The sequence below is a fragment of the Anoplophora glabripennis genome, unplaced genomic scaffold (assembly GCF_000390285.2).
Source record: "Anoplophora glabripennis isolate ALB-LARVAE unplaced genomic scaffold, Agla_2.0 scaffold640, whole genome shotgun sequence".
Lineage (NCBI taxonomy): Eukaryota > Metazoa > Arthropoda > Insecta > Coleoptera > Cerambycidae > Anoplophora > Anoplophora glabripennis.
In genome coordinates, this window is record NW_019416735.1 from 171,376 (window position 1) to 190,436 (window position 19,061).

At 32.2% G+C, this 19,061-nt stretch overlaps 1 protein-coding gene and 1 long non-coding RNA gene across 3 annotated transcripts; one reads left to right on the forward strand and one right to left on the reverse strand.

The window, feature by feature from the left end:
• Positions 1-101: 101 nt before the first annotated feature.
• LOC108911040 (WW domain-containing adapter protein with coiled-coil) lies at positions 102-13,977 on the forward strand. Of its 2 annotated transcripts, none has more exons than XM_018715863.2 (9): positions 102-274; positions 405-438; positions 963-1,182; positions 2,076-2,230; positions 2,291-2,507; positions 3,762-4,409; positions 6,816-6,994; positions 7,055-7,182; positions 9,376-13,977. In XM_018715863.2, exons 1-9 carry the CDS (start codon positions 234-236, stop codon positions 9,452-9,454), a joined length of 1,701 nt encoding a protein of 566 aa, XP_018571379.1. In that variant the 5' UTR covers positions 102-233; the 3' UTR covers positions 9,455-13,977. The 2 variants fall into 2 exon arrangements, with proteins under 2 accessions (XP_018571379.1, XP_018571380.1); XM_018715864.2 differs by having other exon boundaries at positions 2,291-2,501.
• Positions 13,978-17,868: 3,891 nt separating this feature from the next.
• LOC108911042 lies at positions 17,869-18,374 on the reverse strand. The gene is made up of 2 exons (XR_001964492.1): positions 18,289-18,374; positions 17,869-18,181 (listed from the first exon to the last, which is right to left on the reverse strand). It is a non-coding gene; the product is annotated as an uncharacterized LOC108911042 (long non-coding RNA).
• Positions 18,375-19,061: the final 687 nt, after the last annotated feature.

Below are 19,061 nucleotides of genomic sequence, written 5' to 3' on the forward strand. Positions count from 1 at the left end.
GTATTTCTTGTGGTCATGTTGGTATTATCGGAATATTCTTACGTCAACCAATGAGACAACGGAAGAAATTAGGAGCATTTGCCTTCAGCTGCAAATTGTTCCCTTATGTGACATGGCGTCTGATAGGAAAGTCAGTTCTTAAACGGGTTCAAACGTTATTATTGTTTTTATGACATCATTTGACGAAGTGGCTTACTGTAAAAGCCAAAAACTTTTTCTAGAGACTTGCATTGATGGTAATGCATGCAAGGAAAACTCAGCGGATGAACGATGGGTAGGCATTACTACGGTCTTTGACACAATCTTCAAGGCAATAAATTTATTTGCCTTGTGAAATTGTCCTATTCATTTATTTTGTTTTTTGACTTTGTTATTAATTTAAGATATTTTCTTTTTATGTACAGGTACTTCGACAAGCACCAAACCCATCCATATCAGGTAAACAAAATTAGTTTTAGGGAGGGAAACGTATTATAATATCCAAAAACGAGTTGCAACAGTTGAGATAAAGTACATATTTGTATGGGGCATTTAAAAATTCGTCGGATCGGTCGTTGCGTTACGATTTTGGTATTTCACATCATGGTACCTCACTTTTGTGAAATAATTGATTTTTAGTTTTTTTTTTTCAAAATTTTCGGTATATTAGAGTTTTCGGCCATTAACAAAAATTCACAGGAACAGAATTAAAGTTGTTTGTTCATATTTTTCGTATTTTGAAGTAAAATTTCTCATTAAAATGTAAATACTTGTCAAAACATAATAATAAACATGGCTACCTTTTACATAGATAATCTAACCTACATTGGCTATTTTTATATACTTTTCCAGTTTGTGGTAACTTTATCATTATCTAATTACAAATGTCAGGCAGAATTTTATTATTTTGAACATTCCTACTAGTACCATCCTGAATTGTGGTTCTTATTGATTATCGAGCAATGACCCTCTTTTCTATTTAGAGCTCGAAGTACAGTTCATCGAAGAGTTACGGATCAAGCAGCGATAGGTACGAGAGGATTCGCGATTCACCAAATGGAAACTATAGGTCAGACAGTCCGGATTCCCAGTCTCCTCGGGATCGCGACAGGTCTTATCAATCGAAGAGCTCCTATCTACAGAAAATCCGTGAAAAGGAGAGAGAAAATAGAGACTATAAGGTGTCGAGAGACAAGTATTCAGGTGAGGCGACTTCTCGAAAAACACATGTCGATGACGTAAAAGGATATTAAGCGTGAATTGAAAATATATACGGAAACAACTTGTACAGTTAAATATTTCTTATTAAAATTAATTTGGGGTAAATAACTACAAATAATTTAATGTAATTTGCTGAAAAATGTTGGGTTGTCATTTTTTTAGGCATATTTTATGTGTATCTTGCTAAAAACTGTGAACAGATTACGTCCAGCACTGGTATCACTATTTTGTCGTGTATTGTGAAATTCTTCTAGAGATCGAGGTGTTGGAATACGTTTTGCAAAAGTTTTTCATGCTTTTTAAATACCATTTCTGTTTATTGGAGTCGTATATATAGTTTTGAGGAATATCTTGTAAATATGGTAAAATACCCAAAAAAAACTTTCATCTATTCGGTTAGACTGAAGAATGTATATTTAAATTTAATATAACCCGTATTAAATTTTTCAGCCGCGAAAGGTATTTTTGTTGTTGATATTGGTCATAAAATAGAGAGAATGTCTGTTACGATGCAAAAATCTAGACATTTAACTTCCAAAATTCGAGTCAAACAGGGTGTGACTTCATAGGTTTGTTTTCTCAAATTCTGTGGTGAAAAATATTTGTTTAACCTTTTTTTTTTACTGTAAATTTAAACTTAAAACACAATACTTATGAAAACGAATTATAACTCGACTTCTAGAGAAAAACGCACACTGTCATCTCCATAAAACCGACCCCTGCTTGAAGTTTCACCCGTATAATGACATGGGCAGATATTACATCCGATTGTCTTAGTCGGAACACGATTTATCCAAAACATTTACTTTGAGGGGAAAAGATTCCCCTTCACCTTAAATCATCCGACTTGTAACGTACGTCTGTTGCCGTTTTAGATTGTGCCAGGTCACCGAAAGATAAACGGAGCAGAGATTCTGAACACAGAACCAACTCTGATAGAAATGATGAAAAAAGCATCTTGCATCCAATAAAGGTTTCCCAGCTATCGTCTAGAGATAGGAAACCCATGCATAACAATTGTGTAGATAAGGTGAGGTCGAACGTGTGACATCGGCTTACGTGAGAATAACGATAATTCTGTTTCTTCCAGAGGGACGACAGGGATAGGGTTGTTAGGGTGGGTGATTGGTCGGAGCATGTCAGCTCGTCTGGCAAAAAGTATTATTACAATTGTAAAACTGAGGTGTCTCAGTGGGAGAAGCCGCGTGAATGGATAGAGAGGGAACGGGATCGATTCCGCAGCAGAGACAGGGACCGCGACAGGGACTCCGAGAGGAATTACAGCAGTTCGAGCCGCTCGGGTATGCGTAAGTAGTATCTGTTTGTATTTAGACGAAGGTCGGAGGGGCTTTTTTAGTTAATTTTTAACAGCGGCTGCTACTGGGTGCTGTTGGCACTGCCATCCCTGACACAGAGGAGTCAGTATAGAGTTGCCTATATGTTTAACGGGAATTCAAAATTTTTTTTGTTGTGACACAAAGTACATCATTATTGTCACGCTTTGATGTTATTTTCAGGAATGGGCATGTCTTACATGCTTTTTATTTGCTTATTTCATAGGAAAGCTGCAATCCTTTAAAATATGGATAAAATACAAGGGTTGCTAAATTTCACATTTAAACATGAAATTTCACGTTCAAATTTCATAGTTCACATTTGAATTTGAAATTTCACATTTAAAATATGCAGTTTTGAGTTCATTCACGAAATTTCATCGATATTTTGAATTTGGTCTTGAAAATTATGTAGTGGAACATGAAATATCCACTTTGAATATCAAATTTAAGCTTGAAAATATAATTTTTAACTTTTATTGTTAAATTTCATTGTAAACTTGAAGTTTCATTTTCATATTCAAAATCGTGAAATTGAACATTAAATTACCTCTTTGAATTTGACATTAAAGTTCAAAATTATGAAGTTGAATGTTAAATTTCTTAATTGAATTCGAAATAAAACAAATTTCTTAAAATTGAACTTTAAATTTCCCGTTTAAACACAAAATTTAAAATTTTTGTAATTTGCCAAACTTCACATTCAAACTTGAAATTTCACGTTCAAATTCCAATTTTCATGTTGAAACAAAATTTTGCGTCAAAAATATTACACATTTGAATTCGAAAATTCACTTAAAATTCTCAATTTCGAGTTTGGTTTCAAAAATTTTGTATTTGAATAAGAAATTTTATACTTTTTAACTTTATTGTTAAATTACAACTTTGAATTTGAAGCAATTACAAATTTCACGTTCAAAGTTGAAATTTCATAACTTTAAATCTCCAAATTTTGTGATGCAACAAGAAATATCGAATTTGAAAAGAAATTTCTTAATTTTGATGAACAGTTTGAGCTTGAAATTTTAAAATAAAAAATTTTTAAAATATGGATAAAATACGAGGGTTGAAAGGGTCAAAACTATATTATTGTTAACTAATATTTGTAACGGGCACAAATAATCGACTTTTAAGTACATAAATGTTATAATTACAAATTTAGTGGTAAATAGACGGCTTTTCCGAGCCGGAACATATGGTCATTTATTTGTCGACTGAACCTTCCAGGACATGAGAAACATTCCAACCCAAGAGGGGCGAACAGCAGCGGCGGCGGTGGCGGAGGCAGCAAGGACCACGTCAGGGAGAGCGCGACGGGCAGCCGTCACTGGAGCAGCAGCAGCAGCAGGGACGACAGCGACGTCCCCTCCAAGGAGTCGCGCTCCTCCCGCAAGCACTCCGACGAGAACGTACAATCGACGCAGGACATGGACATCTCGCCGGGCGACAGCACGCCCACCTCGGAAGTTTCCTACGGCAACAACGCCCCCCAATCAACCAATGAACAAAACACGATGGGACCTGTACTACTGGCGAACGCCCTACCCAGGCTGATCTCGCACCCGATCCACGTGGTGTCGTCGACGCCGACGGGTAGGCCCGAGGCGTCTCCGCAGAGCACCCCCACGCTGATGCCTGTCCCGAACGTTGTGACGACGTCCAACGCCCCGGGCCCGCCAGGCGGTCTCGCCTCGCTACCAAGGATCATGTCGCAAACCTCGACCTCGGACAGTGTGGAAAAAAACTCGCACGGTCCACAGAGGCCCGGAGACAGTGCAGTGCATACTTCTCTCAGTATAGACACTAATCACTCGGGGACCGTCGCTGATGGCCCGCCCACCCCCACGCACTCGGAGACACCGGATTGTGCAAAGGGTGAGTGGATTTTTAATGTAAATGCTAAATTTTGACTGCACTGAAAATTTCGAATTTAATCTTGAAATTTTGAATTCAATCTTAATATTTTGTCATCAAACTTGAAATTTTGCTCTCAAACTTGAACTTTTTGTGTTATATTTGAAATTTGACAATCAAAACCAAAATAACTACAGATTTCATGTATTAAAGTTAAAATTGCGTTAGAGAACTCTAAATTTTGTGTTAGAACTTGAGTTTAAATATATCATTCCAAATGTTTGTTTATTAAATTTCACATTCAGTTTGAAGTTTCAAGTTTTCAATCAAATTTTTTGTTAAATTTGAAATTTTGTGATAAACTTGAAATTTCACATTCAGGTTCAGGATTGTGAAATCGAATTAAATTTCTTAATTGAATTAGAAATAACCACAAATTTCTTCAAATTGAAAATTACATTTGGAGTTTAAACACATAATTTCTAATTTTTGTTATTTACTAAATTTCACATTCAAACGTGAAATTTCATGTTCAAATTTCAATTTTTACGTTTAAACATAAAATTTAGCACCAAATTCAATATTTCACATTTGAATTCGATATTTCACATTTAAAATTTGCGGTTTCGAGTTCATTCATGAAATTTCATCCATATTTTGAATTTGGTTTTAAAAATTATGTAGTGGAACATGAAATATCCACTTTGAATATCAAATTTAAGCTTGAAGATATACTTTTTAACATTTATTGTTAAATTTCATTGTAAACTTGCATTCATTTTCATATTCAAAATTGTGAGCATTAAATTACCTCTGAATTTGACATTCAAGTTCAAAATTGTGAAGTCGAATGTAAAATTTCTTAATTGAATTAGAAATAACCACAAATTTCTTTAGAGTTTAAACACATAATTTCTAATTTTTGTTATTTGCTAAATTTCACATTCAAACATGAAATTTCACGTCCAAATTTCAATGTTTACGTTTAAACATAAAATTTTGCACTAAATTTGATATTTCATATTTGAATTCGAAATTTCACATTTAAAATTTGCGGTTTCAAGTTCATTCATGAAATTTCATTGATATTTTGAATTTGGTCTTAAAAATTATGTATGGAATATTAAATATCCACTTTGAACATCAAATTTAAAGTTGAAAATATACTTTTTAACTTATTGTTAAATTTCATTGTAAACTTGATGTTTCATTTTCAAAATGGTGAGCTTGAACATTAAATTACCTTTTTGATTTGGACATTCAAGTTCAAAATTGTGAAGTCGAATGTTAAATTTCTTAATTGAATTAGAAATAACCACAAATTTCTTCAAATTGAACATTAAATTTGGAGTTTAAACTCGTAATTTCTAATTTTTGTTATTTGCTAAATTTCACAAACATGAAATTTCACGTCCAAATTCAATTTAAACATAAAATTTTGCATTAAATTTGATATTTCACATTTGAATTCGAAATTTCACATTTAAAATTTGCGGTTTCAAGTTCATTCATGAAATTTCATTGATATTTTGAATTTGGTCTTAAAAATTATGTAGTGGAACACAAAATATCCACTTTAAATATCAAATTTAAGCTTGAAAATATACTTTTTAACTTTTATTGTTATATTTCATTGTAAACTTGAAGTTTCATTTTCATATTCAAAATTGTGAGCTTCAACACTAAATTACCTCTTTGAATTTGACATTCAAGTTCAAAATTGTGAAGTCAAATGTTAAATTTCGTAATTTAATTCGAAATAAAACAAATTTGTTAAAATTGAACTTTAAATTTCGAGTTTAAACAGAAAATTTCAAATTTTTATTATTTGCTAAACTTCACATTCAAACTTGAAATTTCACGTTCAAATTCCAATTTTCACGTTGAAATAAAATTTTGCGTCAAATTTAGTACTACACATTTAAATTTGAAATTCACTTTTAAAATTCGCAATTTTCAGTTCAAGTATGAAGTTTCATATTCTAGCTCGAAATTTTGAATTTGGTTTCAAAAATTTTATATTTGAATAAGAAATTTTAAATATTATCTTAAAATATACTTTTTAACTTTTATTGTTAAATTTCGTGCTAAACTTACTTTCACATTCAAAATTGTGTGTTTTAACATTAAATTACGTCTGAATTTAAAGCAATTACAAATTTCACGTTCAAAGTTGAAATTTCGTAACATTAAATCTCCAAATTTTGTGATGCAACAAAAAATATCGAATTTGAAAAGAAATTTCTTAATTTTGATGAACAGTTTGAGCTTGAAAATTTGAAATACAAAAATGTAAGGAGCGTTTTTAATTTTTTTTACAAAAATTCCAACTGTCTGTCAAGAATGGATTTACTTTGACGCTACGTTGAAAGCGACCAACCCCTCTTAGGAACAGAATCTCTCGTAACTCATAAATTGTAATTCCAGCGGTCGCGGTGCCAGTGAGTAGCCCTCCCGGCAGCCTGCCGACCCTCCAGGGGATGTCCAGTTCGTTGCAAGCCCTTAGACCTCAGGGCCCCACAATAACTCCCTCGTTGGCGAACCACTACAGAGATGACCTGGTGAACCACGTGAGGGGCTGGCCCGCCGAGATCATAGAGAAACAGGTAAGCGCCGGGCCGTCCCGAGTCCGTCACACTCGTTATTTTTCTCTCACGTCGTTCCAGGCGCAGAAATTGGCAGACGAGGCGCATATAATGGGCAGTATACAATGTTCTAAGGTGTCGGCGGAGCTGAAATCCGCTAGGTCAATTGTTCGACTTACCGAGATCCAAGCAACGTTACAGGAACAGAGGTGAGTCGAGATCCGCCGTTTTCGTTATTCCTTTTTTCTTTGTGGACTTTTAGAGCTCGGGGCGCCGTTTTGTTTCGTACACGATCAAAACTCATACGAATCTCTTTTCTAGGCTCGAAACGAAATATTATATTAGCGTGTTGCTCGAGTTGAAGTGGATCAGGTTTTGTATTTCAAACAATGTTAAGTGTGGCAGTTACGGGATCTTAAAAGAGGGATTGAGATATTTCGAGAGACGCGGGAAGTACATAGATAGGTATCTCGTACTTTGTCGCCCAATCGGCGATTCGTCGTATTTTGTGATTGAAAACGTGGCGCGTTGCTAAGTGAGGTTTCTAGGACCGTATACGCGTGACGTTTTTTGGCTCGGGTTTCCTTGGGAATTGATAGGCGTGTCTTGAATCGGTGCTAGCCGTACGCGGAGGACAGTGAAGGGTTCGATTTGATGTGAAAATTACGGTTTTTGTTCGATTCTTGGCAAGTAAATTTTCTATCTTGAGAATAAGAAAAAATCATAAAAGATATTAAATATAAACAAACTGTATTAGTTATTGCAAAAAAAGCGGCCAAAAATCGCATTTTTTAAAACTTCTATATCTTTAAACGAAAAAAGATTTTTTTTACGAAACTTTCAGAATATGTAGTCCTTGGCAAGCAGAATAAGTGCGTTTTTGTAAAATTGCAAAATACTTGGAAGTTTTTGCAAAAATTGAGTTTTTTCGAAAAAAATAAATTTTTTTCAAGTTTCAGTAAATCACACAGTACTGCACTTACGTGACCCATCTTAGGCTTAAAATTTTCTCTAAGAGTTGTACTTTCCTGTGCAAATTTGTTCGCGTATTGCAAAATAACAGGCAATATGCGAAAAATCTACCGACAATTTTTACTTCTTTTTTCGGATCGAATAATGTCAATCTTTTTCTTATCGCTGAAATTTAATCGGAATGGAATTATTGCCATTTGAAAGCTGACATTTTTTCACGAATTTAAAAAAAAAAATCCTACAATAGGAGCCCAGAATAATTCTTTTTTTTTTCAAAAAATCTACGACCTCATTTATTAATCTTAACGTCTCAAATTTACACATGTTGTAGTTGAATACTTTTACTTCAATATAAAAAATAGTCCGCCACGACTGACCCCCCTTTCTTTTTACAGTAAACTTAATTTTGTGGGGCCCCGTTTAAAGTTTGCTCCGTTCAACACGTTGGTGTGCGTGATGGGGAGAGAAACACCGTGACGTGACTGTCGTATTTGTCGGTCCTACGTAATGAACTTAGCCGAGTCACTGTCGTTCTCCCCCCACTACGCGCATCAACGTGTCGAACGGATCAAGCATTTTACGGGGCAAAACAAAATTAAGTTTACTTTAAAAAAGGGGGTCAATCATTGCATTACTATTCTCTTATAATAAAGTGAAAGTATTCAACTGCAACATGTGTAAATTTAATAAATGAGTGTGCAGCGATTTTTTGGAAAAAAAATTTTTTTCTCGGGTCCTGTAGAACATTTTTTTTTTAATCCGTAAAAAAACGTTAGCTTTCAAATAGCAATAATCCCATTCGGATTAAATTTCAACGATAAGGAAAAGATCTACATTTTTTGACCCGAAAAAAGAAGTCAAAGTTTCGGTAGATTTTTCGCATATTTCGAATTAGTTTTTTTTTTGTCTAAAACATTTTTTTCTAAAATTTTTAGTTTTTTTTTTAAATGAAAAACACTGTTTTTTGCGAACTTGCGACGCCATTTTGAAAACGAAGCCCTAACATTCGCTGGAGTAAAGTAGTTCATTCGATCCTACGGAATTTTTCCTAATTTTCACGTATCTGTGTTTACTGAACTAAATTTTGTCAAAAAATGAGGAATTTTCCCTTATAAGTGTGTTACGATCTTAAACTACACCCGTCCAGTCCAGGTAACGCCATCTGTTGGAAAACTGCGAGAACTTATTCAAAGTCCCTATATTTTTTTTGGAATGTACCTAGTTATTTCTGTCCTTCGTTTAAGGTACTGATTTCGAACACGTCTTGCGGTTTTTAGGGAAATAATGAGGGGGAACGTTAGAGCTTTAAATAATAAATCGTAAGATCTTCCGGTTCGGTTCGAGTCTTAAAAAAAATTAAAGTCCTAGGAACACCCTTAGCGGCGCTTAATGCCGACTTAATTGACTTCTAATGCACTGTTTGTTTTCAGAATATTATTTTTACGTCAACAAATTAAAGAATTGGAAGAGCTGAAGTCGCAAAATTCATTCATGTCCGACGACTCTTAGTAGTTGAATATCACAAGATTATAGTGTTTATAATGGTTAAAACTTTTTACCTTCGGCGGAACATTATTATTATTTTTTTTTAATTTATATTTGCAACCGGTATATATTTATATTTTCTACATGATACTTCCCGGCGGGCGGCACACGCCCCCCGCCCGGGGCACGTCTGGCATTTTATTTAATTCGATAGACACTAAAGACTATCTCTCTTAGGTAGAGTTATAACGTGACCTTGTATTTGTATTATATTGGTTTTATGTTTTAGGTTTAGATAAATTAATATAACATAGAACTAGTTTTTTTCTATCGTCGTGTATATTTTCATTTGTTGTTTTTTTTTTTTCATAATTCGTTGTTGGGCGATCGTTTGCGGTCTATCATTTTCGATCGACGGTCCAATTTATTTTTCGTTCAACCTTAGGAACAGGTCGGTCAACAATATCGTTTCTCGATTTTTTTTTGACGGTATAGACACAATTTAAAGTGTAAAAGTGTTAAATCACTGACAAAACGCAGTAATCATTTTCTGTACAAAATTTCTGCAGAAAGAGGCGTAAAAATTTAAAACCCATTGACGAAATAGAAAAAAAATCGATTTTCTTGTAAATCCGGCTGTTCCCGAATGAAACGTATTTGTTGAAAACGGTTTTTATTAAAAAAACAGATATTTTCGGAGCCTCTAACTTAAAACGTGTTTTTCTCAAGCTTTGGTAATGGTGATATGAAAAAACGACCCGATGTAAAGTCAAAATGTGTATTATTAACCGTGAAGCGTTCTTAATAAATGCGTTTTGTTCGGAAATGGTCAAATTCGCAAAAAAAAATGCAAGAAAACTTTTTTGTTGTAACAACGAGCAGATATTTTTGAAAAATGTTTAATATACGAGATACGGGGTGTGAAAATTTCCTTCTAATAATACTTTTGTTGAATATTTTCCAAACGAGCCATGTTCTTTGGTTGAAACATGTTTGACGCATTATATAAATGTATTTTCAATTTTTGCTTCACACGGCATAGAAAAGTGGCCCAAAAATTGATACGACGTTTCCCTGCGCTTTTTCTTGTAAATCCGCCTGTTCCCGAATGAAACGTATTTGTTGAAAACGGTTTTTATCAAAAAACAGATATTTTCGTAGCCTCTAACTTAAAACGTGTTTTTCTCAAGCTTTGGTAATGGTGATATGAAAAAACGACCCGATGTAAAGTCAAAATGTGTATTATTAACCGTGAAGCGTTCTTAATAAATGCGTTTTGTTCGGAAATGGTCAAATTCGCAAAAAAAAATGCAAGAAAACTTTTTTGTTGTAACAACGAGCAGATATTTTTGAAAAATGTTTAATATACGAGATACGGGGTGTGAAAATTTCCTTCTAATAATACTTTTGTTGAATATTTTCCAAACGAGCCATGTTCTTTGGTTGAAACATGTTTGACGCATTATATAAATGTATTTTCAATTTTTGCTTCACACGGCATAGAAAAGTGGCCCAAAAATTGATACGACGTTTCCCTGCGCTTTTTCTTGTAAATCCGCCTGTTCCCGAATGAAACGTATTTGTTGAAAACGGTTTTTATCAAAAAACAGATATTTTCGTAGCCTCTAACTTAAAACGTGTTTTTCTCAAGCTTTGGTAATGGTGATATGAAAAAACGACCCGATGTAAAGTCAAAATGTGTATTATTAACCGTGAAGCGTTCTTAATAAATGCGTTTTGTTCGGAAATGGTCAAATTCGCAAAAAAAAATGCAAGAAAACTTTTTTGTTGTAACAACGAGCAGATATTTTTGAAAAATGTTTAATATACGAGATACGGGGTGTGAAAATTTCCTTCTAATAATACTTTTGTTGAATATTTTCCAAACGAGCCATGTTCTTTGGTTGAAACATGTTTGACGCATTATTTAATTGTATTTTCAATTTTTGCTTCACACGGCATAGAAAAGTGGCCCAAAAATTGATACGATGTTTCCCTGCGCTTTTTCTTGTAAATCCGCCTGTTCCCGAATGAAACGTATTTGTTGAAAACGGTTTTTATTAAAAAACATATTTTCGGAGCCTCTAACTTAAAACGTGTTTTTCTCAAGCTTTGGTAATGGTGATATGAAAAAACGACCCGATGTAAAGTCAAAATGTGTATTATTAACCGTGAAGCGTTTTTAATAAATGAGTTTTATTCGAAAATAGTCAGATTCGCAAAAAAAAATGCAAGAAAACTTTTTTGTTGTAATAACGAGCAGATATTTTTGAAAAATGTTTAATTTACGAGATACGGGGTGTGAAAATTTCCTTCTAATAATACTTTTGTTGAATATTTTCTAAACGAGCCATGTTCTTTGGTTGAAACATGTTTGACGCATTATTTAAATGTATTTTCAATTTTTGCTTCACACGGCATAGAAAAGTGGCCCAAAAATTGATACGACGTTTCCCTGCGCTTTTTCTTGTAAATCCGCCTGTTCCCGAATGAAACGTATTTGTTGAAAACGGTTTTTATCAAAAAACAGATATTTTCGTAGCCTCTAACTTAAAACGTGTTTTTCTCAAGCTTTGGTAATGGTGATATGAAAAAACGACCCGATGTAAAGTCAAAATGTGTATTATTAACCGTGAAGCGTTCTTAATAAATGCGTTTTGTTCGGAAATGGTCAAATTCGCAAAAAAAAATGCAAGAAAACTTTTTTGTTGTAACAACGAGCAGATATTTTTGAAAAATGTTTAATATACGAGATACGGGGTGTGAAAATTTCCTTCTAATAATACTTTTGTTGAATATTTTCCAAACGAGCCATGTTCTTTGGTTGAAACATGTTTGACGCATTATATAAATGTATTTTCAATTTTTGCTTCACACGGCATAGAAAAGTGGCCCAAAAATTGATACGACGTTTCCCTGCGCTTTTTCTTGTAAATCCGCCTGTTCCCGAATGAAACGTATTTGTTGAAAACGGTTTTTATCAAAAAACAGATATTTTCGTAGCCTCTAACTTAAAACGTGTTTTTCTCAAGCCTTGGTAATGGTGATATGAAAAAACGACCCGATGTAAAGTCAAAATGTGTATTATTAACCGTGAAGCGTTCTTAATAAATGCGTTTTGTTCGGAAACGGTCAAATTCGCACAAAAAAATGCAAGAAAACTTTTTTGTTGTAACAACAAGCAGATATTTTTGAAAAATGTTTAATTTACGAGATACGGGGTGTGAAAATTTCCTTCTAATAATACTTTTGTTGAATATTTTCCAAACGAGCTATGTTTTTTGGTTGAAATTTTACCAGACGTTTGTTGACACATTTAAATGTATTTTCAATTTTTGCTTCACACGGCATAGAAAAGTGGCAAAAAAATTGATACGATGCTGACAATACGCAAGAATCATTTTCTGTACAAAATCTCTGCAGAAAGAGGCTTAAAAATTTAAAAGCCACCGACGAAATAGAACAAAACAACATTTCCCTGTGCTTTTTCTTGTAAATCCGACTGTTTCTGAATGAAACGTATTTGTTGAAAACAGTTTTTATTAAATAACAGACTAAAAAAAAGACCAGGTGTAAAGTCAAAATGTATATAATTAATTGTGAAGCGTTTTTAATACATGCGTTTTGTTCGAAAATGGTCAAATTCAGAAAAAAAATGCAAGAAAACTTTTTTGTTGTAATAACGAGCAGATATTTTCGAAAAATGTTTAATTTACGAGATAAGAATGTTCTCTTGAGCATTCCTTGTAAACGAAAACAGTCGGATTTACGAATAAACTCAAAACGAACAAATATTTTGGGAAGATAACGAACGACTGTTTTTCTTTGGCCTACTTGTTCCTAAAATTTGACAAAAATATGGTCAAACCGCCTTGTATATTTTCGTAAGTAACTGTAATTATTTAGTACTTGTTTGGCATGATGGGGATCTAAGTTTTCCAGCGAGATGAGCCGTGTAACCTGCGAATTTTTTGATCAACGGATGCATCGCACCGATTTGTGTCTGAAAACGTACCGAATGAAAATATACACCCGTAGAGCAATGAAATTGCTCCCAATTTTTTCTCCAAATATCTAGAAAGCTACAAAATATCTTGTGATATGAACACTGTTAAATGTTTCTGTTCTGTTGCTTTAAATATAAGGGAAATTTTAAAACGTTTGTCATATTTAAGACGGTGCAATTCATTTCCTAGGTTTACATTAAATTCGTTTTATATATTGTATTTTTTCCCCCCGAGGTGTTTTGAATATGACAACTGTTGTGTTTTATATGATTGCTTTATTTACATTTTGTAATTTATTTTTAGTTCCAGTTATATATATTATATATAAAGAACCCGTTTTCAGAAAGTACAAGTCTCTTTGTATGCAAAAAAAACTTTAAAATTGATTTTCACAGGATTCTATGCCTACTTAGCACCATTTATTTGGCTGAGGAAATACTTGTATAGTTGTCTCCATGTAATTGAGTGTATGTCTGTTATATATAATCTTATAAAATTGAAATGTTCCAAACAAGTAACATAAAAATCTTTTTAATCTAATCACGTTTCATTCGTACCCTTTCGCCCAAGCTCCCCGTTCCGTCCTTTGAAGCTTAATTTTTGGAAAATGAAACGGAAGAAATTAAAAAACGTCGACTTTTTTTACTAAAACTAAATTTTTAATTGAATTAGAAATAACCACAAATTTCTTGAAATTGAACATTAAATTTGGAGTTTAAACGCATAATTTCCAATTTTTGTTATTTGCTAAATTTCACATTCAAACATGAATTTTCACGTCCAAATATAAATTTTTACCTTTAAACAAAATTTTGCACCAAATTTGATATTTCACATTTGAATTCGAAATTTCATATTTAAAATTAGCAGTTTCGATTTCATTTATGAAATTTCATCGATATTTTGAATTTGGTCTTAAAAATTATGTAGTGGAACATGAAATATCCACTTTGAATATCAAATTTAAGCTTGAAAGTATGCTTTTTAACTTTTATTGTTAAATTTAATTGTAAACTTGAAGTTTCATTTTCATATTCAAAATTGTGAGCTTCAACACTAAATTACCCCTTTGAATTTGACATTCAAGTTCAAAAATGTGAAGTCAAATGTTAAATTTCTTAATTAAATTAGAAATAACCACTAATTTTTGTTATTTGCTAAATTTCACATTCAAACATGAAATTTCACATCCAAATTTAAATTTTTATGTTTAAAAAAAATTTTCCACCAAATTTGATATTTCACATTTGAATTCGAAATTTCACATTTAAAATTTGCGGTTTCGAGTTCATTCAGGAAATTTCATCGATATTTTGAATTTGGTCTTAAAAATTATGTAGGGGAACATGAAATATCCACTTTGAATCGACTGATTTGAGTCGACTTTTTTTTACTAAAAGTGGTTCGTATAGTAATTTCAATGAAAAAAATGCACAATTTTTTTATACAGGGTGTCCCGAAATTCATGCAACAAAATTTTGTCACAGATTCTTAGGACAAATTTAGGGGACCCGTATTTTTTATTTTTGCGAAGGGGCTCCTTCTTTCGGAGTTACAGCCCCCTGAAATCCGCCTGTAAGAATAATCTTTTTTTTATATCTCAGAACCCTGTTGTACGAGAATCACTAAATTTGGTACACAGGGGTTTTATGACGTGGAATCTCACAGTACTACGCTTTATAGCCAAAAAAATTTGGTCGCATATTTAAATATCTTAAAAATTATCGGTCCACTAGAAAGCCATTAAATTTAGAAACTTTTTGTTTCTTTATACTTTTTTTGTAAAACGCAATGTTTTCGAGGAAAATGTCAAAATGTGATCGTGATTCACAATTTTCCTCAAAAACATTGCGTTTTACAAAACAAATATCAAGAGACAAAAAAGTTTCTAAATTCAATGGCTTTCTAGCTAACTAATAATTTTTAAAAGAATCAAATTTGTGACCAAATTTTTCTAGTTCCAAAGACAAGGGGGACCACGAAAAAGTGTCTTAAGGGGGTTTCTCGTCAAAAAGCTTAGCACTGTGAGATTCCACATGTCATAAAACGCCTGTATCCCAAATTTAGTGATTCTCGTACAACATGGCTCCGAGATACAAAAAAGACGTCTTAGGGGCAGATTTCAGGGGGCTGTAACTCCGAAAGATGGGGGTCAGTTGTGCAAAAAGAAAAAGTACGGGTCCCCCTAAATTTGTCTTAAGAATCTATGACCAAATTTTGTTGCATGAATTTCGGGTCACCCTGTATAATATATGTTGCATTATAAGTTTGGTTGCCTAACGGTTTCATGAAATAAAATCTAAAACTGGGGGAACTGAATACAGAAGAAGAGCCCCATTATTTTACAACAAAGATTTTGTGGTTAACTGCTTACCTACTGTGTTGTAATAGCCTGTAATATTTTAGAGATTTTTATGCAGCCAAGTATACATGCGTGTGTATTGTGTGTTGCCTATAGAACAAAAATTTAATAAAACAGGAAATGTCGAAAATCTCAAAAATTGGTGGAATCGGAAAGAAACTGAATGCAGTTCTAATCCAAAAGGATTGGTCAGAACCGATATTAGTCTAGAGGAATTTTCTGAGTCCTACAAATTTTTGAAACTATGTTGTTCATTTTTAAGGCATGTACCCATAATCTAAGATGACACTATTTGTAACAAGATTTCGCAGCGTTGCCAACTTAACATATCTAGTTACTTACCAAAGTCAGTTTAATATCAAAGTGGTGTCGCGGGAAAATTTAAAATACTGTGTAGATAGTTCTCATTAAATAAAATAATACTAAAGTAATAAAATGAATGCATAATGACACCCAATAAATTAAGCGTAAAATTTTGTGGTACTTTTTCTTGTTTTTTTATGTAAGTGTAACGTAAAATTAATTGTATCACGATCTTATATTTTCCACAAATACTAATTTTAAAATCACAAAAAGTCATCTGCTAAACTACTCACTTTTACCAAGTTATAATAGTATTATATTGTTTAGTTTATTTTGCTAAATAGGTTTATTAAAGGTAAGGGAATTGGTGCAATAAGTATTACAGACTAAAAACGTTGACTGAAATATTGAGAGAACACCACCACACCACAATCACACCAAAATATTTTTTTTAGGTTAGAAAGAATACACAAGATATATTTTTTTACCGTGGCAATATTCCTTAAGGATTATCTTAATATATACCTAAAAATGTTAATGTACTTAATGTGAAACAACAATTGTGCGGTATCAGGAATTACAAGGTCGATGAAGAAAAAAATTAGAAGGCAGTGCAGATGAATATATCCAAAGGATCAGTAATTGCAGTTTGACAATGATTTCACAATAATCAACCCCTGACTGATAACACCGCTCCATTTTTTTAGAAAAACTAATATTAAATGCAAATTAAAAGACTTATAATAGTTAGATTTTTATTTAGATTCATTTACAGAAATTCTAGACTTATTGCTATAAAAAATGTTTACTAATTAATTTTTCTGATGGTAACAGAAAAGCCAATGTATGTAAACAAAAGCAATAACATTTGGTAAAAATTATACAAAATATAAATCAATATACTCAAGACGTAGAGTGTAGATGCGGAAATTAAAAAAATATATAAACAATATTTATGTTTGTCTTACATTCAAAATACATAGTAAAATGTGGAAAAAAAATTCTTTTAATGAAAAATGTATGATATGTAAATCGGAGACGCTTTCATTATAATCAATGTATTTATAAAAAAAAAACAAAACAAATAAAAATGTGAACGAATGGCACTTTCCTTAAGTTTTCTATAATCCATAAACTATTAAAAAATAAACAAACGAACCTTATTTAAAGTGAGGTTATTTTACCTCCACCAGAAACTCGTGAAACTCAATTGATACCAACTAAATTTAAACAATAAAATTTGGTAAGCAACTAAATTCTAGTTCGATTTATATTGGCAACATTGCGATTTTAGAAACGCCCTGTATTGATGTAAATGTTATATCTGGCTAAAAAATAACATTTGTAATGGGTGTGGTATTAACTTATGCTGGTCGCAGACGGGGATAAACATTGTTTATTTTCGACATATTTCACATACTTTTCTTTAAAACAGATTTTATGCAACAGGTGTATATACAAAATATATGCTCGTGTGTTTCTACGACATATTTCTGTGCTAGAAAAATACTCGGATATCTGGAAAATAGACGATTTTTAGATATCCGCCCCAGTGTTTACGTNCACATTTTACTATGTATATTTTGAATATAAGACAAACATAAATATTGTTTATATATATTTTTTTAATTTCCGCATCTACACTCTACGTCTTGAGTATATTGATTTATATTTTGTATAATTTCAGACAGAAAAATTCATTAGTAAACATTTTGTATAGCAATAAGTCTAGAATTTCTGTAAATGAATCTAAATAAAATTCTAACTATTATAAGTCTTTTAATTTGCATTTAAATATTACACTTTTCCTAAAAAAATGCACTGGTATCAGCCAGGGGTTGATTATTGATTGTTGTGAAATCATTGTCAAACTGCAGCAACTACTGAGTACTGAAACTGATCCTTCTGATCTATTCATCTGCACTACCCTCATTTTTCTTCATCGACCTTTTAATTTCTGATACCGCACAATTGTTGTTTTACCTAAGTCCATTAACAATTTTAGGTAAGTATATATTAAGATAATCATTAAGGAATATTGCCACGATAAAAAAATATACCTTGTGTATTCTTTCTAACCTAAAAAAAAATATTTTGATGTTGATTGAAATATTCTCTCAATATTTCAATCAAAGTTTTTAGTCTTTAATACTTATTGCACCCAAGGATTGCACCAATTCACTTACCTTTCATAAACCTATTTAGCAAAATAAACTAAACAATATAATACTATTATAACTTGGTAAAAATTAGTAGTTTAGCAGATGACTTTTTGTGAATTTAAAATTAGTATTTGTGGAAAATATAAGATCGTGATATACAATTAAATTTACGTACATTTACATAAAAAAAAAAACAAGAAAAAGTACCACAAAATTTTACACTTAATTTATTATTATTGGGTGTCATTATGCATTCATTTAATTACTTTAGTATTATTTTATTTAATGAGAACTACCTACAAAGTATTTTAAATTTTCCCGCGACACCACTTTGATATTAAACTGACTTTGGTAAGTAACTAGATATGTTAAGTTGGCAACGCTGTGAAACTTGTCACAATTAGTGTCGTCTTATAATCTATAACATATTAAATTATAGACTCTTATGCAACCAAGTATACACACATGCTGTATTGTATGTTGCCTACCGAACAAACACAAACGATACAGTAACAAGAACAAAGCATATGCCAATAAGCAATGACAAATACTCTGAAGGTTATATCTCACCCATACTCAGATTATAAATTTTCGGAATATTTTGCAAATTTATAAAGCCGTTTTAAATTCTTGCGAGTTAATTTTTAAAATAAAAAGGAATGATAAAAAAAACAAAGACATCTTAACTAATTACTTTTATTAACCAAAAACAAAATTTTTTAACAAAAACTTGGCTTTAACGGATGAATTACCGACTATATAGGAATGCCTATTCAAAAACAAAACAATTACTTTAA

Excerpts from the sequence above, each read along its gene's own strand:
- LOC108911040 (XM_018715863.2), top strand. The coding sequence starts at position 234 with ATGGTAATGCATGCAAGGAAAACTCAGCGGATGAACGATGG. Across the intron at positions 439-962 it reads ACCAAACCCATCCATATCAG|AGCTCGAAGTACAGTTCATC; the intron begins GTAAACAAAATT and ends TTTTCTATTTAG. Across the intron at positions 2,231-2,290 it reads ATAACAATTGTGTAGATAAG|AGGGACGACAGGGATAGGGT; the intron begins GTGAGGTCGAAC and ends TGTTTCTTCCAG.